Source organism: Planococcus citri, chromosome 2 (genome assembly GCF_950023065.1).
Source record: "Planococcus citri chromosome 2, ihPlaCitr1.1, whole genome shotgun sequence".
NCBI classification, from domain to species: Eukaryota; Metazoa; Arthropoda; class Insecta; order Hemiptera; family Pseudococcidae; genus Planococcus; species Planococcus citri.
In genome coordinates, this window is record NC_088678.1 from 64,414,678 (window position 1) to 64,441,594 (window position 26,917).

The window sequence follows — 26,917 nt, forward strand, 5'->3', positions numbered from 1 at the left end:
AATGAGATGGTAAGAAATCGAACTCACATACGCCTAGTAACAAAAAATAAATTGAGATAGGCAACTACATTTACCTACATACAAGAAGTATTCGTTCAAAATCCACCCAACATCTGTGGGTTGCGACTGTATAAAAAGTATTATTCATTTATTATTAAAAAATCAATACCTACCTGTCGCCAAAGTAGCGAGTTATTAGCAATGTAACCGAACTTATGCAAATTGCATTTCATTTTATTCAGCAAAGCATGCAAAGGCCGAGTTAAAAATAAACCAAATATCGCTTAAAAGGCATTCTTTATCCCAATCATCGTATTCCTTCGTATTAAAAAAAAAAAAAAAAAAAAATGAAAAATGTCATTGCAACACAATTAAATTTATTACTTGATTGAACACGAGAACATACCGTATAAAAATATTATACCTTCGTAATAAACATTAAGTAGTAGGTAGATATCTCTCAAATTGTAATAATTCAAAATTTATTCGTTCAAACAAACGATGAAGGCCGTCATTAATTCAATTTGTAACTGAAAAAAAAATTCAACTCGACACGCTACATACCTAAAACCTCTCTAAACCTATCAACTCTTTACACAGGTGGTAACCAAATTTTCGAATCTGGTCTAAGATAAGGCATCATTAACGTATTAAGTTGGTCATCTTTAGCTTCTGGATTCAGTAAGAAAATTTCTTTAGCTATTTTCGAATACGAGACGATGGAAGATACGACGGATTTAATTTCATCCGTGCTGTACGTCCTGTGATTATGATTATTCAGCTTGACGAATTTGATCTTGTTATTGTTGGATAAAAGTGATGGGTATACTCTGACCCAGTTGCCATCGCTGCCTTTGGGATGGTTCCAATTTCTGCCATTGCCCCAGCGTGATTTCTCATCGTATTCGCGATTATCGACGAATTCTATAGTACTTTTAACGAAATGCGTTCGTTTTGCGTTACGTATACGCGAACGTTGTTGTTTCCATTTAATGGCAGCTTTAATTAAAGTCTCGGAAGATTTCCTGCTCAGTTTACTAGCTCGATTTATCGGGTTCGGATTGGCAGTGAGTAGAGCTAAGCCTGTGTTACACATCGGTAAGCCGATCAAGTCGAACATATCGTGTATCATTGGTTTCTTAATATCTGGGTCTAGACTACAGTCGATGCTCAATGCAGGACTCAAGTTGACCTGTAATTAAAATTTTTCACATAAAGGTGAACAAAATGCATCGATAATTTGATAGGAATGTAACCTATGACTATATACCTACTTATGTAAATTTAAATTTATTTAGCCTAATTATACACAAATTTGTTAGATAGATAGGTAAATAATTAAGCGTGAAGTATAGGTAGGTACCTCGATTAACCATGGTTTCAGTTCGGAATCTATTAAAATATCGAAACCGTAAAATTCGAAACAATTCACCGTATTTGGTACTTTGGATAACTGGCTAACTATTGTCAGCACTATCATCGTTGAAATATTTTGCCATAACAACCAATCGGAGCCAATTGTTTGCTGTAAATAACACCGTAGCTGCTGTAAACTCCATTTACAACCTAGAAGCCGAGTTTATGGTATTGATTTTATGACAACAAACTCGTAAAATAAAATAATGATGTGCATCTCTTTTATACTTACATATATAAAGAATAACTTATTCTAAGGTGCTTTTGAAGCTGAAATGAAAAGCTAATTATCTATCTGTGTACCTGCTCCTATGCGTTCTTTGGTTTCCAAGTAACCGGGACCTAATTTATTCAGAGAACTGTTGGTAAGATGAGCGAAACGATTTTTTAAATTATTCAATGAAAATTTCTCAGTGCCGAAACGGGCTAAGCCTTCTCGATAAATGTAGACTGTAAGTGGATGGAATGATGGTACCAGGACGTATAGTCTTAGGTCGAATTTATATCCTCCTATGAGTAATGGATTCTTCACGTATTTTTGAACCACTGCGTTCGAGTTGTAAACCAGGTCGCTGGGGTTCTGTAAAAAAAAAAAGAGTGTATGATAGGAACGTTATAATATGAGAATTGGGATTCTTCTGGGACACATTTTTGCTCAAAGTGGACATCCTAAAAAATATTTTAATGCAAACTTGCCAACAAAAAAATGGGCCAGCCAAAATCGCAGATTGCAGAATTTGCTTTCTAACAGCCAAAATTTCAGGTGCTAAAGTGCATTTTTCGATTTTTGGTGGATTTTTGAAAATCAAATTTGAACTAAAAATGAGAGGAAAAATCAAAATTTTACCAAACTGGCCTATAAAGCTGAATTTTGAGATATGTCCTATTTTCTACCTGCCAAATCAATTGAAAACGGTTTTAAGCAGTTCTGAAACTCTGGCAGATTTTTGAAACTTGAATTTTACCTAATGAACTTGGAAAGCCAAAATTTACTCTGCACTCTAATTTCAACACGATATCAGATCGACTGTAGGCGGTTTTGAGTCATTTTGGAACCTCCAGCAACTTTTTGGAAATTCCTGGAGCCTCCAGCGACTTTTTGGAAATTCCTGGAGCCTCCAGCAGATTTTTGAAACTTGAAACTTCAACAAAATTTTACCTAATGAACTTGGAAAGCCAAAATTTACTCTGCACTCTAATTTCAACACGATATCTGATCGACTGTAGGCGGTTTTGAGTCATTTTGGAACCTCCAGCGACTTTTTGGAAATTCCTGGAGCCTCCAGCAGATTTTTGAAACTTGATATTTCCACAAAATTTTACCAAACGAAATTAGAGAAAAGTCAAACTTCACTCTGCACTTCAATTTCAATATGCTGAGTCGACTGGAGGTGGCTTTCAAGCCGTTTTGAAGTATATCTAGCAACTTTTTGGAAATTTCTGGAGTCTCTAACAGATTTTTGATACTTGGAATTTTTATGAAATTTTATCAAATGAGGTTGGAAACCCGAAATTTACTCCGAACTGTAGTTTTAACGCATTAGCAAGATAGTTCAAGGTGGCTTCAAGTCGTTTTGAAGCATCTAGCAACTTTTTGGAAATTGTTTTGAAGCCTCCGGCTGATTTTGGAAACTTGGAATTTCCACAAAAATTTATCAAATGAAGTTAGAAAGTCGAAATTCACTCTGCACTTTACGTCTTTCAACACACTATCGAGTCGACTAGAAATATAAACTTTAATAGGTAACCAAAAAAGTTCAAATTAAAAGTCTGAAAAAGTACCAACCTATCCACAAAGTACAAAAAAAATAATAAAAACACTTTCAGGTAGAAAAAATTACAAAAAAATTGCAAACTGAATTTGCAAGTTAGAAAAAATGGAAAAAAAAATTTTTTTCAATTGCCTAAGTAGGTACCTACCTAAAATCTGATAATGAAACTGGTGAATTAAAGCTCTCACAATTGTAGCCAAAAATGAGATCTTTTGAAAATTATTGGCAAAAAAGTGAGATTATCCCCCAATGCTTCAACGAAAAAGTAAGACTTTTCAGCAATTTTCGGGGGAAAAAAGTCAAACTTTTTGTAATTTTTTTGCATAAAAAGGCAACAGTTCTAATTTAGGTACCAGCATAAGTAAATTTTCAGAAAAGATTGGCCTTTTTGGCAGTTTAGACCAATAGCGAGACTACTTGATATTTCTGGCTGAGTAATTTTTGGCAAAGAAGTGTGACTTTGACAGTTTATGAAAAAAAATGAAAATTTTCGCAAACTTTAGGAAAGAAAAGCGAGACTTTTTAGCGATTCTGGTGCAAATACCCAACCGAGAATTTCTCATTTTTGGCAAAAAGCTTGATATAGTTAAAATATGCATAACTAGATATAGAGATATTATTTTCTTTTGTACTTAGGAGAATGAGTCAAATATCACTACATAGGTAGTGAATATTTACCTATTGCCAGGATAGAGTAATTTAGTCGGAGAGCAGGAAATCATACCAAGTTAACTATATGCATTTAATGTTTCTACCAAATAATAACAACCCAAACGCCACTTGCGTGTCAATATGATTTATTACAATTTGGTCCAACATGACAGATGAATAAAAATATAAATTAAACTAAATCAATTCATATTATTATAAAAGGCCGCAGCCTAATATAGACGACTCGCGTTAATTAAATAAAGTAAAATGTTCAATCAATGAATTTGAGTAACATAATTTTAGTCGAAGATGATGAATTAAAGGTTATCACACAGATGTTAAAATATTCCCTATCTGAATAATACTCGTGAACGTAGGGCTTGTTGTCCAGGTTCACGAGCATTTACATCAATTTAGATGGTACCAAGATCACAATTAAATGGTGTAAACACCACTTACCAAGGAATGATAACATTTTCTGCCTCTTTCAGGTGTACTCACTAATACTAGGTACTGGCGGCAGAAATGGATTACTATAGGTACCTATTCAACGAGAAACATTACCGATGCCCGGGAAATCGGTAAATGTCCAAAGGGATCATTTACGTACCACGACGAATATTTACGTTAATAAATAACATCGCGTTAAAAACACATTTTATCCACTTGACCGAGTGGGCGAAATCAGGAAAATAGGGGGGCTAGGTCGCCCTAGCCCACCTATACATCTGCGAACGTACGCTTTCTTTGACTTAGCTCCAGAGAGCTCGAGATACCGAAACCAAGTGAAGATGCGGTTCAGTACCAAGTTGCACGGAGGTACATACTTGGTACATGAACGCATCTATAAATAGCTATCACGTTACCTAGCTTCCAGCTCTGTATATAGGTCATTACTATCATACCTACTAAGCTATTCAGGGCATATCTCACCATATCATATGCCCCCCGTGGGGTTGACTCAATTGTGACCAATCGAGGTAAGTCACGGTTCAAAAAGAAGACAGAGTGGGAGATATGCCTGAACCCCCCTCTTCCCCTCCTGTCCTGATGAGACTACGGCTCACCCCCCTGCCCCCCGTTACTTGCTGCGATTGCAGACTGTTTTGAGTTGACAAAGTATCAAAAGATGGGTGGGAGGCAGGATTGTAAGAGACAGGACTCACTAGAGCAATTTCTAAGTCTGTGTCGCTGACATGTTACTATTAGCAAATTCGACAGCTTGAATCTGTCAAGCAATAAACACAGAGTACAGTAGAGAGGTCAGTGACCTTATGAAGAGAAAAGGCAAAGCTGAAAGGTAACGATGTATAAGGGAGAATAAATAAAAAAAATTTAGTGGTCTAAAGAAGTGACAAGTAGAAAAAGTTGTTCAGTTGAACAAATATGTGAAATTCTTAACTATTTAACGTTTTTGAAAATTCACAAAAGAGGTCGAGCGGAGAAAGTCTTCACTTAGCACGGTACTTCATTGTTTAAGTACTTAAGTACAGCAGGTAGGTGCTAAGTAAGTAAGTGTATTGCAAGATGTATAGGTAGTTTATTGAACTAATTTATATTATAAGTAGGTAGTTTTTTGTTATAGGATAAAATGTTCCAGAAATCCGGGATCTTTTCATGGTTTGTCTAAGCGTTCCAATTTTTTGGTATAAGTTCAAGGTAAGTATCCTACAACTATGCTGACTAATATGTATTTTTTGTTTTTGTTTCAGGATCAGCAGTCAGAAGAGAAAAAGTCAAGAAATTGAAGCCAAAAGGTATTCCAGAAAGAAATATGCGTATGCCGAGTCGAACAAGATTAGTGAGTACCATTTTTGCATATTAAGTAATTCGATAATCTAAAATATAGTCCTGAAGATACGAAAAGTACAAGCTTGTTGCTCATAATAATCGTGTACAATAAAATTTTTGGAATAAAATTTGGTATATAAGCGGTTGCAATGAGGCTTTTGAACAGTGTGATAAAGAATAAAAATATGAACTCGAAACTGACTGTATTGTATGAAAAAAGGAAAAGAAAAAAGGTGTGTAAAAAAAAAAAAATTAAAAATAATAAAAAAAAAAAAAAAAATAATGCCAAAGGAATGTGATTAGAAGAAATTTTGCATATCTAAAATATATCGTAAACATTAGAATATTGAGTACTTGAGGTACATATGACACGTATTTTGCATAGAGTAATTTTTGCAGCTAAATTTATGTTTGTTAGTTATTATTTAATATATCCATATGTGATTAAAATATAAGTAGTCTTCTTCATGTCGATGATTTGTAATATGTCGTTGTATTTTATCGCAGGTCGTATGGTGGATGATGTAGTAGACTTGAACGTACCATGGGACTCAGCCGATTATATACGTGTATACTCGAAGCATTCGTTAAAGAAATCATTGCAGCTATTGGAGAGAAAACATAAGGTAAATTTTTTGCAGCAGTATTTTGTTATTGTTAGAATTTATTTCTTGCCAAATAGAATTTTGAGAATTCGAAAATTGTAGCGATGATGTTAATTTAAGCCAAAATTTTGGAAGGTAATCAAAAAGGAAAGTTAGAAAGATAGAGAAACATCAAGATTGTTATTTATGAAAGAAAATATATCTATTTTTGTTACCAAAGTAAATTGAAATTGTATTACTTTTATCTCGCAGATTGGCTTACTCTCTATGAAGTAAGACTCGAGTTTTGGTTCGAAAGCTAGAAAAAGATTATCTTGATTCTCTGAAATAAAATTCTGATTAACGTGCAATAACAAAATTATATAATTATGGTCATGGTAACAAATACAAAATTATTCAAAAAAGATGAGAAAAAATGACTGGTTCATACAAAATGTCAAGTTGGTATCGACAAAAGAAGGACTAATAATCTAAACTAGGTAAATAAATAAATAGTAATTAGTTAATACTCTAGCTAATAAATAATAATTAGTATGATATAGAACGAGACACGAACGATACAATAGAGTAGAAAAAGGAAATAAATGGTACAAAAAACCGAGCGAAGTACAAATAATAGTTTGTAGAAAAATATTTAAATAATCAAAATTTTGCACGAATAAGTCAATAAGATGACATATAAGGAAATTAGGTCAAAATAAACCAAAAAAAAAATTAATTCAAAAAAAAGGAATTTCGAAAATGAAGGAGAATAAATTTTGGTCAATAACTTATGACTCTTTTTGTTGTTGTTGATCGGTATTTTGTTCTTCTTTATTGTCATCGTCGTCGCTAGATTCAAATTCCACAGCTGACGTTTGTGAAAAAATGTCTTCGTCGAAATCCTCGTCGTTTTCTTTTTCATTTTCACTTTCGATGGTGATTATTTCGGCCGGCGCTGGGAGTCCATTATTAATTTCTTCGAATAATTTTCTCGCGTATTGATCATCGCTTATAGCCGGTGTAGATTCGGGATGGAGTATCTGGTAAATTTCAGCAGCATGTAGGGGTGATTCGACGGATAACTTCGCAAGTTTAGCTTCGGCTACTTCGATCTCTGCAATTTTGCGCTTTTCAGCCTTTTTCTTAAGTGCCAAATATTCTTTTGCTACGTTTAACGATTGTATTAGAGCGTTTATACGAATCGGTTTCTTCTTTTTCATCTCTATGGCCGAAGGCTGACTCGTAATGGACGAGTTCGTTGGTAGAGGAGTCTCGTTGATGGTTTGCTCTTTGGTTGTAACCGGTTCCGTAGTATCCATTTTGTTGTCTTCTTCGGTAGTTGATGATATTACCGTAGCTGCATCCATCGTAGATTCGAGCGATTGAGATGTAGATGGCTGACTGGTGGAATTTTTAAACGTTTCGGCCATATTTTGGATCGCTTCGGATTGTTCGTCGTTATCGTTGACGATGGGTTCGGTATCTGGTTCGATCGCTGCTTTCTTTTTTAAAGGCGGGATAAATCTGTCGCGAAGTGCTGAAATTACTTCAGTGTAATCATCAACGTCATAATAGGGGCCCATATGGTCAAAGTGAGCGCGGCGAGCGTGAATTCCCGAGAACATGCGTTCTAGACGCATGGTAATTCCTCCATAACCGGCGGTCCAATTGTGCTCGAGGGCGTCATTGATTATTCGAAAGATTTGCAGGTTAAAGGAAGGGTGAGGAATAAGTGGAACCAGGGATGGAAGAGCCTTGATTTCAGGGCTCCTGCTCTTGGCTCTGGCTCAACTCCCCGCAAGTTTTAGCTCTGGCTCGCTCTTGGCTCTTGGCTCTTTTTCTTTACATCAGCTCTTTGGCTCCTTGCTCGCTCCTCAATTCTTTCTGACTCCGCTCTTTGACTCTCAGCTCCCTCTGCCAATTTCTGGGCTCCCACTCCAGCTCCAGCTCTGGCTCTTGGCTCTTTAAATTAGAACTTAAAATTGGCTAAAATTCATAAAAAAAGATGAAAAAAATGAAAATATACTGCGTTTATTTTCATTTTATTTCTCAATGAGAAAACAAACGTAGAAATTTTTCATTTTCTTCACAAATGTGAGTTTGAAGTTGAATTTTTGATAAAATTGTGCGCATTTTCCCCCTTTTTTTTCTACTTTTTTGGGAGCCAAAGAGCCTGAAAAATTTTGTGGGCTCCCACTCAGCTCTGGCTCTTTCCAGGTTAAAGACTCCTTATAATGATGGCTCTCTTGAGTAAAATAAGGCGCTCTTTTGCAAGAGAGCTCTTGATGTTTTTCTGCACTTTCATTTATTTGGCTCTTGGCTCTGGCTCTAGCTCCTCAAAAAATCCGGCTCTTTCAGACTCTGGCTCTGGCTCGCTCCCGGCTCTTCCATCCCTGAGTGGAACGATTAATATTTCGCGAACGTTCGCATTTTTCAGGATTAAACTTAATTGACGAAGACTCTCCGTAAATTCATCGTAAGGAGTACGAGTAAGAATATCCGAATGACCGATGGAAATCATAATTCGAGACGGTAATACTTCATAAGAGCCAAGATATGCGACTAGTTCTGCTAAAAGCAGGTCTCGTCGATACATATCTCGGTCTAAAATCCCTTCGAATGGACGGTCGAGTTCGAGAATTCTTGCAATCGCTTCCATATGACCGTCGCCTACGAGTAAAATGTCGAACGCGAAATAAACACTTCGAAAAACATCCGGTTCGTGTTCATATCCGGCGGCCGTAAAATAACGAGGATAAGAATTCAGCGGATAGAAAGGAGCAAGTTGCGTCGAGCTTGTATTCCATCGTAGGCGATATCTTCGGTGGTAACCACCTTTGTTGGCGCTTGTGCCCTTGATCTGTTTCGGTGGAGATATTCGCTCGCGTGTTCGGTGTACCGGAAGAGTAGAGGGACCTTTTTGCTTAAATTTCGATTCTGGGCAAGCTTTTGCGTGGTTTTCTTCGATTTTCTTACGTTCTTCGGGTATTTTTGAACTGAGACGGGTCTTTTTCGGTAATCGGTCCTGGATATTAGAGCTGGGAGCGATCGGCGGAGCAGTACTTAGCAGTTCCGTTGGACTTCGGAAGGTACTTGTTTTCACGATGATCAGGTTTCCGTTTGGTAACTGCTCGCGATGGAAAGTAGCTCGAGTACGTAGATGTAAGATCTGATCATTCGGGATACGAGGAGATGGAAAACAGTTAGGTCGACACCGAACAAAATCATTCGTAAGATTCGATCTTGGTTTGTACAAAGTGGCCGGATTGCGTTGATTCACGGCATTCTCCGTATTGTAATGATGAAAAGCCATAAGGTATCGATTCCTCATGTCACGATTTTCAACCGTCATAAGAGCTAATCGATGCGCGAATATCGCTAGTTGATCCTCGCAATACTGAAGATTTACTCGTAAATCCCTCGATGGAATTGGAGGATCAAGCTGGTTAGATCGTCGAATTTGGGCTACGTCACTCATCGATATTTTTCGAGTACACATCCGGTCAGCGCAAGGCGTGAGAATTTGATTTCTCGCATTCTTCTCCGTTTTGCCAATCATCATGTCGAAAAGACATCGATGATGATAAAAATGGTGGCAATTCGACAAATATGTTGCATTTTCCTCAGATAATGGTATGACGGCTCCACCACAGCGTGCGCAAACGGGATTATCCATGCTGTAACATAGAGGGTGGTAAACACAACGATCGAGATGAGAAATATAAATTTTATTAAGTTTACGGTGGTTGTGTTTTGTTGGTTATTTGTTACATGTCTTCATACCTGTATGAATAATTGAATCGTTCCACAGAGTACGAAGGTCGAGATTATATTTCAAAAAGTATTATACACAATTTAGTTATAGAAGTTTCACAAAAGTTAGCAAGTTTATTCGTAATCGTAACAAACACCTAAAAGTTCACCGGTTTCTGTTTATTTTTGGCTTCATTCGAGCGTGAGAAAAAAAAAATCAAAAAAGTTTGTTTGGGTTTAACATGTGACGTAGGTCAGTCTGCAGCAACCAATCATAATAGTTATCGGTGTTCGTCTCCGTAACTGAAACGTAACGTATAAGTGTGATCAACAAGTTATCCTTGATAACAGCTGATCACACTTCGAGGGAATAATGCAGAGTTTGAATTTTTTCTTCTGCGTTTCTTATTCCAGGAAGAAGTATGGCCGAAAGTGATGAAATGCTATTGAGATGTCGTTTCAATGTTATTTTTGCCTTTGTCTTACCATACTTACGTGTGTTGTGATGTTTTACGCGTCTTTTTATTAATTTATTTTGTATGTTTTTTGTTCATTTAGTGTGCCAAAAGATTAAATTTTGTACCTATCGAGCCGAAAGATAAATTTATTTTGAAGAAGGATCAATAATTACAGAAAGAAATTATAGGCGACACAGGTAAAGAATTTGAAATAATCTATATTATACTGGTATGTATAAAGGGTACAAAAGATACAAAATCAAGTAACACAAATAGCATAAGCGTAAGAAATAACACCGGATTTTCACTACCATTAACGAAAGGATATTATTATTATAAAATTACTCCGGGTTGGGTTGAATAATTGGGAGTATGGGCAATCGATCCGCCAACTCCTGGGGTAGGCCTAGCTGAGCGATCAAATTAACTAAAGCCTCTCTAGTCCAATTTGCCAAGTGTAGTAGGCCGCCGTGGATAGTCGCCACCACAAAACAGTATTGTTCTCCGATTTCCCAGTATATCGGTAACACATGGACTGCAACATATATCGAAAAATACACTTATTAGTTTTGTTATTTATTTTTGTTTCCTATAGATTTTCCGATGGTGAGCCGAATGGGTTAATGTTGCATGAATTTTGCGTTCGAAAGTTGCGACAAAATAGAAGTAGAAGAAATGAAAAAGATTTATAATGAAGGAGACCTGTACTATAGTACAAATCACCATTCATCATGAAATGCGCTTACTTGACCCGATGGAGATGATGGATTCAACGATGATCGGCGGCGGAGGCTCCGGAGCCTGTACCTGCGGAACTTCGTCAAATGGTAGTAGATCGTCTTTCCTCGGAACACCCATTTCGAATTTGTAATACGCGACGAGAACTATGACGGGTAAGGTACGCACTTCTTTATTTTTGTTCTTTAATTTGCCTCTTAACACGCGGTGGTATATTTGTTGAAGAAGTCGAATAAACGTACGCACACGAAATTATCTACTTGGCTAGTATGAGACGCGAAAACAGTAGACGATGAAGAAAGGGGATGTGAAAGAAAAAAAAAAAAAATCACGAGTATCAGAAGAAAGAAATGCGAGCTCCTTATCGGATTTCCGAGAAGAACATCCGTTTGACTACTGGACAACACGAGGTGACGTAATATTTTTTGCCTAAAATTTTTATTGCTAAATTTTATTATAATAACAAAATGCTTTGTGAGATGTTTTTATTTCTGTGCAGGTGTTCCAGAAGTCGAAGAAGCTGGTGGTTTATTGAATATTTTTTAGAGAAATGTCATCTACGATCGAACTACGTATTCCAAATCGAAATGATGAAAATCGAATTATGATATTTGAATTCTATTGCGAGTCGAAGAAAGGTGAGAATGAAAAAATGTTCCTGGATTGTAATGTTTCGAAATGTACATATTTTTCGTATTGCTTTAGGTATTGAATGTTTTGGTGAAATGACGTAAAATTGGAGTTGGATTGGAAAAATTTGGTTGCTGTATTTTTCTGAAAGTATCGGATAGAATGTCAGGTAGGATACCACAAACGCTTAATTATAGTTAAAATTCGTCTGTTAAGCATTTGTGGTTTTCTATCAGGTGTATTGGTGAAATTACGAAAAAGATTTCGGAGAATTGGGGCGTATGAAGAAAATTTTGCAGTATGAATAACATTTGGATTAAAAATTGTATCACGATAATGGATTGGAACAATGGTAAGATACAGAAAATGTTTGCCTATTTCTAGTGCTAACAATTTCTGTATTTTTGAAGGAGTAATAATATGACGCGGTGTTGCCAATAATCCGTTTTGCTCGCTGAGTGTTGGGTCGTATTATGGATATTACGTATAAATTTCGAAGTCGATTCGAATATTTCTGAAAATGGACATATTTTTTAAGGTATAAAGCGGAAAGTGGTCAGTTTTTTGATTCAAACTAACTGTTTCTGTTTTTTATAGGTGAAGAATCGGGTTTTTTACGTGGTTAGCGGAACAGTCTAATTGGATGAGAAATATCATGAAGCTTTTGAAATGGATCTATGTCGTAAGATGCAAATCGTACGTGAATTAACTGATGCAACGTGGATCATTTTTGGACTTTCGAAACAAGAGGTAAAATCCAAAGGCGGTAAGTTCAATTAGCATCGATTTACCGTCTCTGCATTTTATAGGTTCGAGAAGAAAGAAAAAATGTAACGTTGGAGACAAGGTTCGATCAACCGTGACGTATAATATTCGGATGAAGATTTTGGATTTTCTAGTCTGTACCAACACTACAGAAAGTGTTTTTACTCGTCTTCTGTAATGGTGGTACAGATGGGATTTTTCAAGGAAATGGAGTAATACTATAGTATGAATTCGACATCTGGAACACGTCGCTATTTTAGGTAGAGAGAAATAATCATAGCGTTTATTAGTTTCAAAAGTGTATTGAATTTTGTCAATATTTTTGCGTATTCCTTGTCATTAGAATTACGATTATTATTTTATTTTTAGCATAGGGCATATATGTAACCAAACTGTAATTTATTTCTTAAGAATGTCGTAAATCGAAAATGTCTAATTTAGTAATGAATTTAGATAGGTAGATTATTTTTATCCTAGAAACTGATAGGGAATTCGTGTACTTAGAATGTCACGATACCCGTTACGGTTACTTGTTTAATGGTGACCGTTTCAGTTATCGTGGCTTTTTGTAATCGTACACCTCATCTTGTCCAGTAATATTTAGATATTTTTAGACTGTACCTAATTTACAACTTTCACTCATTTAGAATTTCAGACATATCACTGTACATGCTGTGATATCGTCTTCGGTGGCTTGTTATTCATAAGTCGCCGTGACAGACATCACAACCTTTACAGCCGGTAACATCGCACACCACATACATCACTATATTCGGAGAATTTCCTCATTGAAGCGAATTCTGCGAGACTTTGCCTATTTCTGAAGAAATGACAATGCTATAAGTATCGTTGATATCATCTCCGGAGGCTTGTGTGTTTTTAAGTCGCCGGAGGTGACATCGTGATTTTTATAGTCATCATTCATGAATTTTGCGAAGAAAAGGAGGCCGCTATGAGTGTCGTTATTTCATCTTTGGAGGCTTGTATGTTTTTAAAAGTCACCGGAGGTAAAATAACGACTCTTGTAGCCATAATTTTCATCTGTATGCATTGAATATTAATTGAATTTATTTAGAACGCTTTCCTAAGAATTTTTCACGTATACGTAAGAAGATTGCATTTATTCCTAACGATTAGCTACATAGTACATATAATTACGTATTCACCTGAAAGTAGTTGTGCTATGAATATTCGGACATCGGTTGACAGTGTCTTGTTAATTCGTAAGACTCTGCTACCGATGTCTCTACGTTCATAGCTAGTATTCCTATTGGCTACTATTTTACGTTAGCTATTTTGAATGAATGTTAAGCAATCTCTCAAAATGAAATAAGAATCCCGAAGCTAACTTAGAAATGTTTTCTGGGAAATTAAATTCGAATTTTGGAGTAACTATGGGACATGTGATAGGTGTAAAGCTAGTTTTTTACTATGAGGGCATCTTGATACGGTTTTTATTTGAACTATTAGTTATAAATTTGAAAGGTATGATATAATTTAGGATTTTTATAATTGGGACAAATGATATGAACTGCTATACTATGAAATTTGGAACAAACGATATGGAAGTTTGATTTTCGGGTTTTTCGAATTATTTACATTATGTTTTGCTCTTTTGTGGCACGAAATTTTCCAATACAGGGACTTATCGAAAATAATTTGTATATGAAGGAAATTATAATAGTGATTGTCAAAAAATGGGGTATGTAGGTGATATTATTGCTCTTTGTATAAAAAAAATCAAGAATGTAGGACATATGATTTCTTAGATCAAAAAGTAGTCACCGAAGTAGCTATCAAATGATTGTGTCGTAATAAGAAGGTGAAACAAACGAAAAGTGGGGGATATGATCTGGATTTATGAGAAATATTGTTGCCTTTTTGAAGGTTAACGAATATGATTTTAGGGCAAACGATACACGACGAAGAGAGTAAAAAGTTTCTAATTTTAGAAGATTGCATTGCTGCACTATGTGTATCCTAATAATAGCTGTATACTTAAGCATAGATTATCGTACCACGAGTATTGCGATATCGGTAACAGTGGCTCGTTTTTCTAAGTCACTGACACCGACATTGCGACTCTTATGGTCATGAATCTCATGAAAGTAAATTTTTGCATCAAATCATCCCAAAGTATCGTAAGTATCGTTAGATCGGCGGTAGTGGTTTGGGATTATAAGTCACTACCCTCGATCCAGCCCTTCTTATGGTAGAAAGTCATCTCAAGAATCGTAAAATCGTCGCAAGAAGAGAAGAATTTCGCTTAACGAAAAAGATTTTTCCGAAGAGGATGTTTAATTTTGTTCGAAAGGAGCTACGAAGAGTATATCTACATTGTCAGTTTTCGAGTGCGGGATGCTGCTGCCTACTGTCGATGTAAATACCGTGTTGATACATCGTAGCGTTGGAAAGGTGAACGAACGACCGCGACAAACTTGATCGGTTGCCTACACACTGGGTCAAGGTGAGTTTTATTTTCGTATTTACTCGCTATGGAGTATGTACCGTACGCGTTATGTCTCGTTCTATGTTATTATTACGAGTGTTACTTTCTGTTAATTGTTAGAGATAGTGCATGTAATGTAAACTAATATACTATTATAAGGTGCATATTAACCTACGTTACCGTGTTTTGGGGTATTATACTTATTGTCTCGGCTCCTTCTCCGCTTCCATTTTTAACACCTGGAGTGCGTCCGCGAGTTGATGAAGTGTTTCTATCGTACTCAAAGGGTTGTTGTCGTTGGAAGGGGAGCAGGGAGGGGTGTCGAACACGGAAGAACGTGCCCCTGTACCGCAATATGTGTTTTTTCTATTGTATGGGGAATTTTGACGTTGTGTAGCACGTTGCTGGCGAGCTATACGAGCAGCGATGATTTTATTCTGCATGAACGAATTTACTAGGTGGGTGGGTGTCCTAGTTGACAAACTATAACGAAATGGTTGCGTTTTGAATTCGTATATTTTACCATCAATAATAGGGTTTAATTTTTGTTTTGACTTTGCGATGTCAATGTTGACAAATGATGTTTGTTTGTCCAATTCAACTTGTGGAGCCCAAAATCCAGCCGCGAAATCGATTGTGTTAAATACGTATTCTTCTGCTTCCTGAATCGTAGCTACTGTATCATCGAATTTTTTATCGGAAAGAGAAGTTTGCATTGAATTTACTGATGGTTTTGTTGGTTCGATGGGTGGCAAAAAATCAACGATTAGAATTTTGTTAGGATCGTATTTACAAATTAGGAGCCGTTCATTTACGTTTATTATGATTTTCCAGTACTCCATCGATAAACGTCCCAATATGAAGATACTCTCATCGGTTTCGACGATGTAAAAGGGAATTCGTAATGCAGTTGTACCTAAGACTAGGTGTACTTCTACACAATGCGTTGAAGTTGCTAATGGGGTGTTATCCGTGAGTGTGATGTTGATATGTTGTTTTAGCTTGATATATCGAAGATCTTTATGCGCAAACGATTCCAGAAGGTCTACTACTGAGCGAGATACTATGTTGGGAAGTGCCCCCGTGTCCAGTTGAAGGGTGATGTATTTTGATCCAACTAATACCCCAACTGTACAAGCAGGGTCTTTCGTTTTATCGCTGATAAGTTGATTTCTCGTAGATTCAGGGATTTCTTCGGGGATTTCATATCGTGCTGAGGTTCCTGGAATTGGGTCGAGTGAATCAGACATTTTTGCGCGTTTTGCACGTTTTCGCTGTCGTTTTTTCGCATTTTTTGACATGGCTGGTTGCTGTATCTGGTCATCTACTTGAACTGCTAACAATGAACCTAAATTGTCTTCAACAGGGTTTTCTGCCATCAACAATGGATCACTTTGGATTTCTTCGTGTATTTCGGGGAAAGCTGTTTTTGCAGTAGTTACATCTATCTGAAGATCGTCCGAAAGCATCATTGGTGGTGGAGGGGTTTTTGAAATTGTAATTTCCGGTTGAATTTCAGCACTATTTGAGGGTTGTATCATTGAAGGCTGGGTTTGGACTTGGAATAATTCCACCTCAGGCTCAGGACCCCCAGGGTCGATGTAAGGTGCTGTTCGTGGTTCAAAAATTTGTTTCAATTTTCCAGAAGTTGTTCTATTTTGATTATTCGTTTTTGTTGAAGCAAGTTGTTCTATTCTCTTGAGTTCTGCCTTTATTAAATTTTCAGTATCTTTAAATTCCGTGAGTCTTGGAAAATATCTACGTAACGTGGGTGAATAATGAAATTTTTGTTTGATTGGTAGAATTTCACCGTAGGGTCCAATTTTAGGTCTTAAAAACTGTCTTTCACCTCGATGAATCATTTGGGTTTCCATGAAGAGCATCGACGGAGTTTGTAGAAAAGTAACCCTAGAATCGACCGTTGCACGAGTGAACATTTGTTTAAATTCGATATATCTTGAGATTTTGACTTCTGTTTCAGTGGGTAATCGAGGTTTCAAAAGTGGGAATAAAAGTACGATGCCTTCTGCATCTTTTTGTAACAATACATTGATAATGCTTGTGATTTGGTCTTCAAGTACCCTATATGGTTTCCGCGAATAATTAAATTCAACTTGCGCTACCGAAAGTATAAATTTTGATTTTCGAGGAAAATTGGTGCTAAGTAATTTGCTTTTTAAATCTTCCATAGGCATCTGATCTCTGAGATAATCGGGTAGGTGCTTACCTAGACCTACTTCCCCTCTCGCCATGTAATGTGAAATTCCATCCCCTACCCAGATATATTTTGATAAAATTGAGTCCCGTGGGGCTGTTTTTGCACTAGTAGCTGCCCCATAAGCACCTAGTGTATATCGTTTCCCGAAAACGGAACAACTTCATCTTCGGATTCTGACAATACTTCCGTCGTCATCAGATTTAGAGCCGCTGACGTAGCTTGTGTTTCCAATTCTTGAGGTTTTTCCGGAATTTGAGAGATGGTTTTCTCAATAGTTTCATCATCAATCAATTGGTCACTTTTTGAATCTTCCACTATCATTTTTTCATCAGATTTGTCTTCTGATAGTGTACTTTCGTATGTATCAGTACTCTCACTGGCAGAAGCGTACCCTGATTTTTCAAGATCCAAAGTGTGTTCAAAAGAAATCGAGGTTTGAGTGTTTTTGTCACTTTTAGATGGGAAAATTTCATTGAATGGAGGAAGTTTCGTAGAATTTTGATCAGAATCGAGGCATTGGTCTAGTTTTTCACTGAACGATGTTTCTTCATTTTTTGCTTTTGACTCGAGGTACCTATCAATTCTTTCGTCAAGAGTTTCGGTGGGAAAATCAGGATGAATAATTTGTTGAGAATTTGGATCTGACTCTTTTTCTTCGACGTACTTATCCAATTTTTCATCGAATACCTCGGTTTTCTCATCAGAAGCATCAAATTTTTCAAGTATCGGAGGTTGTTCTAGTTGAGATTTTAGAACAGGATGGTCTATTTTCTTCTCGACAGTTTGATCAATTTTCTTATCCAAATCGTGGATTACAAATGGTTCAGAATCATCGAACATCTTTCCTATTTCCTCAGCAGATTCTTTTTCTAAAATTTTAGAGTCGAAAGGATAGGGAGTATTGCGACCAGATTGAGATGACGTAGATGATGGTTCCTCATCAGGCATAGATTTCGGTAAATCTGCCTGGGTTTCTTCTTCAATTTTCTGAGTTGGAAGCATTTTTCACAAAATTAATTTGGAATTTTTGGGTAGCGAATTGTTTTCAAAATCCAAAGAACTCCAATAATGAATGCAGTATTACCTGGGTATAGTAGATAGTTAGCTGTAGAAGTCCAATTGGCTGAATACTCGAAGCAAGAGCTGCGTACTACACGACAATTTTTCCACAAATGATTTCTATCAGGAATGTGTCGTAGCTTATATTTGTAAAAGTTTCCATTTGAGTGCATTGTCCCTTATCTTTGAAGGTGTTTCTCACGCTTGAGAATATTAAAGGCCGGATGCACTTATGGGTTTATTTTTACAATGTGAAATTAGTAGAGTATCGAAGATATTAGTTTTCTTAAATTTAATTACTCTATGTATTTTTAAAATTAAACTATGTACAACATGCATATAGTACACGGTCTCATTCCAGCATCTCCGAGTGTTTGATCATTAAGGAAAGGAAATATTAAAAGAAATTGTATTTTTTCTATGGATTTTTTATTATTTGGGATATTAAAAAGCGGAGTTTTAAATAGGTGGCTATGTAATTAATTTAATTGCTTTGAATATTCAGATCTAGATCCGAATATTCTAATGGTTATTAGGTAGCATTCGCGGAGAATTTTTATTATTTGTGGAATATAAAAATACAAAATATTCGGTAGCATCTTTTTATTGATTCAGCAATTAAGTCCTGAAGATTTTATTATTTTTATATTATTCGTAGCGAGTGCTTTTTAATTGTTTTACATTAAAAACCATGTTCAGCAATTACTTTTATAGGTGTTAATTGAATTACATACTCGCGTATGTATTATCATAAATGGGTTCAGTCATTAAGAGAGACATTAAGAAACTATTTTTATTGGTTAAAAAATATAAAAAAGCGTGTATGACAATTATTTTAATGGTTGAAAAAGCGAGAAATGCATTGATTTTAAATGGCTTGATTGGCCGCTTGAATATTAAGAAAAATATTAAAAAATGCTTTTATTGTTTTAACTATTAAACCAAATTGGGCTATTATTTTAATTGATCAAAGATGCGCGATTTTTATTGGTTTTTAAATGGTTAAAAAGTGCGTGTGGCTATTATTTTAATGGCTTAAAAGGCGAGAATTCTTTTAATTTTAAATGGTTTAGCTATTAAAATAATGTCTTTACCTATGTAATTGTAGAAAACAATGGAATTTTTATTTTTCTCTATTTCTTAATTACACCATTTAGTACATACCATGTACTTATCTAATGGGTGGAGGTGGGGTTTGGGAGGTAATTTCTACATATTTGTGTATATTTTTACACGAAAATAGATCTTTATGGATTTGGTTCCCAGGCTCCACAGGAAATTGAGAGTATTGAACTCGAAGTGTAACGAACTCGGAGGTATTGTACAGTGAAACTGATTCGACACGAAAAGAAGAGATTCTGTATTGAAAAAGAAGATTTTTGAAAAATATAGAATATTTTGAAAAACTGAATCCAAAATGCATAAGGGCATATGCTGTGTAGTTATACATAGGTATATGATGGGTATGAGTGAATTTTGAAAGTTTGAAAATGAATTTTTGAGAAAATCTATGGCTAATTTTTTGGATAATTTTGTGCTGAAAAGGCACTGGGGATATGATTAGTATGAGTATATTTTGAGATTCCTTCCCTTTTTACCAAGCTTATTTTTTCACCTATACCACACAATGTTCCGAGGTCTAGTCTCGTATACGAAACATTGAAATCTCAAAACACTGCATGACATTTCTCAGTAAAACAAGGAACGAATAGTTGGGGTACAGATACGTGAATGAATTAAAAAATTTATAATAGTATAGGAAATAAGAGCTCCCAAATTTGACCAGATATTTAGGGCATTGGATAAGATTATGGAGCATACGATGTATGAGATAAAGGGAAGAATTTCAAATTTGGGAACGAAAGATATGTATTTTATCAAATACCTATCTATGTTGCTGTTTATAAGCATGGGAATCTTGAAATTTAGGGTATAAGTATAGAAAGAGGGAGATTTTTCAAAAGTGAAATAACATGTGTGTAGTTTGGGATATACAGTATAGTTTTTAACCTGCATTATGTACGTGACATAAAAGTATATTTTTGTTAAAAGGGGAATTGGAGCCTTGGGATTTGAATACCTAAGAAGTGTACAGATGTAGGATGTGATGTAAAGGTATAAGCTATGGTTTGAAATTCGTGTATAAAAAGGGGTTCTATTATAAGACAAGTAGTGTGAGTTTATTAAATGGTTTATTTTCTGTCTATTAGCTATTTAAAAGACAGAGAAACCTTGATTTTTGGAAGGTATATTTTTAATTTTGCTGACCTATTTTTCACTCAGTGAGTATTATGACGTTTTTACTATGATCTAGACCCCTCTGTATTTCAGATTGGCGCTTTTTCTCATTCTAAAATAATCAAACTCATTACATAGTTCAATAAATGCAGAAAAATGTGTCGTCTGTATACTTATGAGGGTCAGATTCTCATATTTTCAAATGTTTGAGGTTTAAAAAAATATGTGATAGTTGAGTTGTTTAAATTCGTTGGTGATGAATAACACTGTCTCTCAACGTCATTTTCTTTCACTGGGCAAATTGTCAGTCTGCAAAGTGGAATCATTTGCCCCCTGTCCCCCTGAATTTCTGCAGAAAGACAGGACAAACGAATTCATTTATACCTTCTCAAAATGAGACTTACTAGTTCTGAGACTTTATTTGAACAACTTTTTATTATTTGTCACGAATCCGAGACCATTTTTTTTTTTTTTTTTTTTTAAAGGAATTTTTTAGTTGAAACATTTAAATATTAATGGGAATTTTTGAGTATTTTTATATTGGGGATTTTATTGAAAAATTATTCTTTTTGTATTTTGAAAAACTTATTTTTTGGACTGGTGAAGTATTCTTTAACCTCTATTCTGTATCCTAGCAAAGATTCCAGTACCTATACTAGTCGTTTTTTTTTATTCACGAAGTATACAGCAGTGAAAACATGACTGATATATCCTAGTAGGTGAAGAATATCACGAGTTTTAATGTTAGATACGTATATTTTAATTGGGTTGATTTTAAATAGTTTGGGTTTAAAATCACTTTAGATTAAATCTGCAGTCTAAAATCGTCTGTGAATAATTAAACTTCAAGCTATTATGTTTATGTGAAATTTAGCTCATCAAAATGGGGTTTAATTATGGTTTAGGAACGAATCTTTATATCCGAGAAATTGTGATTTTTAAAGCAAAAATATGTTGGGTTTTTATTTCGAAGATATGCTTTTTATTAAAGAAAAATTATTTCTATCTGGATCTAAAAATTTTGACTTGAGGAGAAGTTTTAAGGTTTTATTAGGACATACGAAAGGTGATTTTTATTTTATCTCGAAGACATTTTAGGACATGAGAAATTTTTATCTATCTTCGAGTTTTGAAAGTTTTGAGAATATGTTGGGACATAAGATACGTGAGTAACGTATGATTACTGGAGCATATTTATAAGAGAGTATATTGAAGAAAATGTTATTTTTAATGGTTAATTTTTTTGATCTAAATTGGGTCATTTTTTCAACGAATTTTTAGTAAAAAAAAAAAATTTAAATGGTTTTTGATATTTTTGAACATAAAATTGTGTGATTCTGCCCCCTGGAGACTGCGCAATCCCCATGAATACACTCATGCACAATCTATGTGTTAGATTTCAAAGTCTAAATTTTATTATTAAAAAAAAATCTCTAACTAGTAAGCTTCAACTCATCATTGTGGTATTGGTTATTGAGTATATTATGGTTAGTTTTTTAGGTGAAATAAAGCACATGTTTTTTAGTTTTTGCGTATGTGGGGCATACGAATGGAACTATTTAATATAAAACGAAAAGTTATTATTGACGATTGCTTGAACATGATTCGTTGTTCTCGAATTTGCTACCATTTTTTACTCAAAAAAAAAAATCTTAGAATTTTTATTTAATTTAAACACAGTTTAGCCACGAGTATTTTTACGAGTTTATTTAAGGTGATGAGCTAATTTTTTATCTTGAATCGTGTTCTTGAAGAGAACCTTTTGAAATTCAAGTTAAGAAAAAATTTGAAAAAATCGAAAATTTGAATTTTTTGAAAAAATTTAAAATTTTGGGTGAGGGTTTTTTAAGTAAGTTAGACTGAAAAATTTTGAGTTTTGCAGAATACTACCGCGAATTCCGGGCGCCAAAATGATATAGTTAAAATATGCATAACTAGATATAGAGATATTATTTTCTTTTGTACTTAGGAGAATGAGTCAAATATCACTACATAGGTAGTGAATATTTACCTATTGCCAGGATAGAGTAATTTAGTCGGAGAGCAGGAAATCATACCAAGTTAACTATATGCATTTAATGTTTCTACCAAATAATAACAACCCAAACGCCACTTGCGTGTCAATATGATTTATTACAATTTGGTCCAACATGACAGATGAATAAAAATATAAATTAAACTAAATCAATTCATATTATTATAAAAGGCCGCAGCCTAATATAGACGACTCGCGTTAATTAAATAAAGTAAAATGTTCAATCAATGAATTTGAGTAACATAATTTTAGTCGAAGATGATGAATTAAAGGTTATCACACAGATGTTAAAATATTCCCTATCTGAATAATACTCGTGAACGTAGGGCTTGTTGTCCAGGTTCACGAGCATTTACATCAATTTAGATGGTACCAAGATCACAATTAAATGGTGTAAACACCACTTACCAAGGAATGATAACATTTTCTGCCTCTTTCAGGTGTACTCACTAATACTAGGTACTGGCGGCAGAAATGGATTACTATAGGTACCTATTCAACGAGAAACATTACCGATGCCCGGGAAATCGGTAAATGTCCAAAGGGATCATTTACGTACCACGACGAATATTTACGTTAATAAATAACATCGCGTTAAAAACACATTTTATCCACTTGACCGAGTGGGCGAAATCAGGAAAATAGGGGGGCTAGGTCGCCCTAGCCCACCTATACATCTGCGAACGTACGCTTTCTTTGACTTAGCTCCAGAGAGCTCGAGATACCGAAACCAAGTGAAGATGCGGTTCAGTACCAAGTTGCACGGAGGTACATACTTGGTACATGAACGCATCTATAAATAGCTATCACGTTACCTAGCTTCCAGCTCTGTATATAGGTCATTACTATCATACCTACTAAGCTATTCAGGGCATATCTCACCATATCAAGCTGAAACTTTTAGCAATTATTAACAAAACAGTAAAATTTTTTCATCAATTTTTGTCAGAAAAGTGCCATTTTTTACAATTTTTGTAAAAAAAAACGAGATTTTCAACAGTTTGGCAAAAAATGTGGGTTTTTGGAATTTTTTACAAAACAATGAAATACGGTTTTAATCAATGGAGGATCCAAAACCACCTACAGTCGACTTAATAACGTGTTGAAATTGAAATGCAGGGTGAATTTCGACTCTCAAAATTGATTTGATGAAATTATATTGAAATATCAAGTATCAAAAATCTGCTGGAGGCTCCAAAACGATTTGAAATCATCTGCAGTAGGCTTAATAGCGTGTATAAATTTGAATTCGGAGTGAATTTCGGTTTTCCAATTTCATTTGGTAAAATTTTGTGGAAATTTCAAGTTCCAAAGACTTACTGGAGGCTCCAGGAATTTTCAAAAAGTCGCTGGACACTCCAAAACGACTTGAAAGCACTCACTGTCGTTTAGCAGCGTGTTGAAATTCAAGCACAGGTTCATTTGGTGAATTTTTGTGGAAATTTAAAAGATCAAAAATTTAATGGAGGCTCCAGGAATTCTCAAAAAGTCACTGGACACTCCAAAACGACTTGAAAGCACCTACAGTCGTTTAGCAGCGTGTTGAAATTTGAGCACAATTTCATTTGGTAAATTTTTGTGGAAATATAAAAAATCAAAAATTTAGTGGAGGCTCCAGAAATTTCCAAAAAGCCGCTGGACACTCCAAAATGACTTGAAAGCACTTACAGTCGTTTAGCAGCGTGTTGAAATCTAAGCATAGGTTCATTTGGTAAATTTTTGTGGAAATTTAAAAGATCAAAACTTTAATGGAGGCTCCAGGAATTCCCAAAAAGTCACTGGACACTCCAAAACGGCTTGAAAGCACCCGAAGTTGTTTAACAGCATGTTGAAATGAGAGCACAGTTTCATTTGGTAAATTTGTGTGGAAATATAAAAAAATCAAAAATTTACTGGAGGCTCCAGAAATTTCCAAAAAGTCGCTGGACACTCCAAAACGACTTGAAAGTAGCTGAAGTTGTTTAGCAGCATGTTTAAATTAGAGCACAGTTTCATTTAGTAAATTTTTGTAGAAAAAAGTATCAAAAATTTGCTGGAGGCTCAAGAACTGCTCGAAACGCATACAAAGCGCTTCCAAACAATTTTTCAAGTCAAAAATACGCTACCTACTCATATATCTCAAATTCTAGCTGTCTAGGTCAATTTGGTAAAATTTTGATTTTTTTTCTAATTTAAAAATTCGCAAAAAATCGAGAAAAAAGCACTTTAGCATCTGAAATTTTGGTTGATGGTATATTTTTGCATGTTCTTTCGATCTATGGTTTAGTCCGAAAATCTACTATTTCGGCTGAAATGGCCACCAGTTTATTAGGTATAGTAAAGCCATTAAAATGTTCCTTAGGATGCCCCCCTTAAGAAAAAATTATTGAGTAGGTAAGTGAGTTTATTTCTTTCACATGTGCATTATAGTCAAAAGTTTACCTTGCAAATCATTTAGATAAGAATAAAATTCAGCATACCTGAAACAGAGAAATTCCTCTTCCTTGACTTAATCCAACAGGTTTGCAAATCCAGATCTCTTTACTGCCAGAACTATTGAACTTTTCTTCGGTTTTACAAAAAGCAAGTAATTTTTTATACTCCAAAGGAAGATTAAACCCTTCAGGGCTGAAACAATAGAACATTTTAGTAGGTATGCAGATAAACCTATTAGATTAGGTACTACAAGTACTCACATAAAATTAAACGAAGATCCATAGATTTTTTTCATACATTTCAAACACCTGATAAGATTATCTTTCCTACAGATGAACGAGGCATATGGTATATGATTAGTGAACTGTATAGACAAATTCAATGGGTAGGTATTATTAGCCTATGTTAATATTATAGATATCTGTTTAGTGTTTAAGTATAGGCCTACGTCCGGGAACCCATTCGAATATCAACTTAGCTGCTAACAATTAGAATATAAAAATATTACTTGTTCTTTATCTAATCGATGACAATGAAAAACAGGAAATCCTTTAGTACGCCACCACAAGTTCCATTCTCGCCCTGATCCTAGATCTCCGTAAGCTTGCCAACCTCTTTCCAGACAAACCTGTAAAATTGATGAGAATATTTTAAAAATGATGTGAAATTCCAACACAATTAGAATAACATTTCAATAATCGAATGAATTAATAATTTTAATTTATTTTGAAAAATAAGTTATCAGGTGGTAATTACTTGGTGAAGAAGATTTGGACCGATACCATTATCATTTATACGAAATATAAAGTTGCTTTTGTCCAAATCTTCCATAAGATTATAATTTTCTGATGATTTACTTGTTATAAGATTGATTCATTCGTGAATGATTCTGCAAAGAAAAACTGAATTAAATGTTACCTAATCAGATTATTAGGTACCTAGTCGTTCATTTTAAAAATTATTATTACCTACCTATCTATATTATGATTACCTACTTAAGTAAAAGTACCTTGATGCATACCTACCTACAGATTACATAAACCTATCTTGTAACCCTATTCAGGATATCTTTAATTTTGAACGATAAATATAATAATTTTAAAATTTTTTATTTTATAATTTTACCTGCAGGACACGTGTTCCTTTCATGCAACCAACCTGCATCCTCCTGAGAAGACTCGCGGCGACATTAATTTCGCCGGTTTGATTGTTGAAACCCACAGATGCTAATCCATCCCCAAAGACTCACCAATTAATTCAAAACGATGACGTATCAGTTTAAAAATTTCAAATTAGGTACAATAATTTAAACAAACTAAACCATGATAGAAAAATTAACAACACGAGAGATACCCCCCGTGCATTCAAAGGTTGACTGACGTCGATGTGAAAAAATTTATTCGAAATTGTGGTTCATTTATCGATTAAAATATCACTTCTATCTACAGGTGATTCGAATATTATGATTCGACCTAAAAGGAATAAAGAAGAAAGAAAAAACTTTGAAAAGAATATCACGCATTGACTTACCGCGCGTTTTTCAACGACGATGATGAGCTTTGGTAGAATCTGAATACGTCGTGGGTGGATTTCTGTACACATAAATCAACTTACTACTGTATACGAAAGTTAAGGTTAAAACGGTGTTGAGCGTTCTTATATTGTATCATGCAAGAATAAAAGTAATAGTACGCGGTTGAAAATTTAAAACATCGCATGTTAGCGTATTACTTTTATAGTTTTAATTGAACGAATACACGGTGATTTTTTTTTGCTTTTTCAGCTTGGAAAAAAGTGTCATAACGGTTGATGAAAACTTTATATCGTACATGGCGAAATTTCCATTTTCTTTAACCGCATTATGGTAGGTAATTATAAAAGAAGAAATTGGTTAAAAGCTGCGTAAAATTATGGCACATGGTTATAACGACTCTTTTTCGTG

General features: G+C 34.9%; 1 protein-coding gene across 1 annotated transcript; it reads right to left on the reverse strand.

Moving 5' to 3' along the window:
* Positions 1 to 359: 359 nt before the first annotated feature.
* Positions 360 to 25,859, reverse strand: LOC135837025 (probable tubulin polyglutamylase TTLL2). Its single transcript, XM_065352149.1, has 7 exons — positions 25,732 to 25,859; positions 25,484 to 25,603; positions 25,236 to 25,339; positions 25,020 to 25,167; positions 1,720 to 1,996; positions 1,364 to 1,566; positions 360 to 1,192 (listed from the first exon to the last, which is right to left on the reverse strand). The coding sequence occupies exons 1-7, from the start codon at positions 25,804 to 25,806 to the stop codon at positions 593 to 595; spliced, it is 1,527 nt and encodes a 508-aa protein (XP_065208221.1). The 5' UTR covers positions 25,807 to 25,859; the 3' UTR covers positions 360 to 592.
* Positions 25,860 to 26,917: the final 1,058 nt, after the last annotated feature.

Excerpts from the sequence above, each read along its gene's own strand:
- LOC135837025 (XM_065352149.1), bottom strand. The coding sequence starts at position 25,806 with ATGGAAGATTTGGACAAAAGCAACTTTATATTTCGTATAAATGATAAT. Across the intron at positions 25,340-25,483 it reads ATCGATTAGATAAAGAACAA|TTCACTAATCATATACCATA; the intron begins GTAATATTTTTA and ends TTGTCTATACAG. Across the intron at positions 1,567-1,719 it reads CAAAGAACGCATAGGAGCAG|GTTGTAAATGGAGTTTACAG; the intron begins GTACACAGATAG and ends CTCGGCTTCTAG.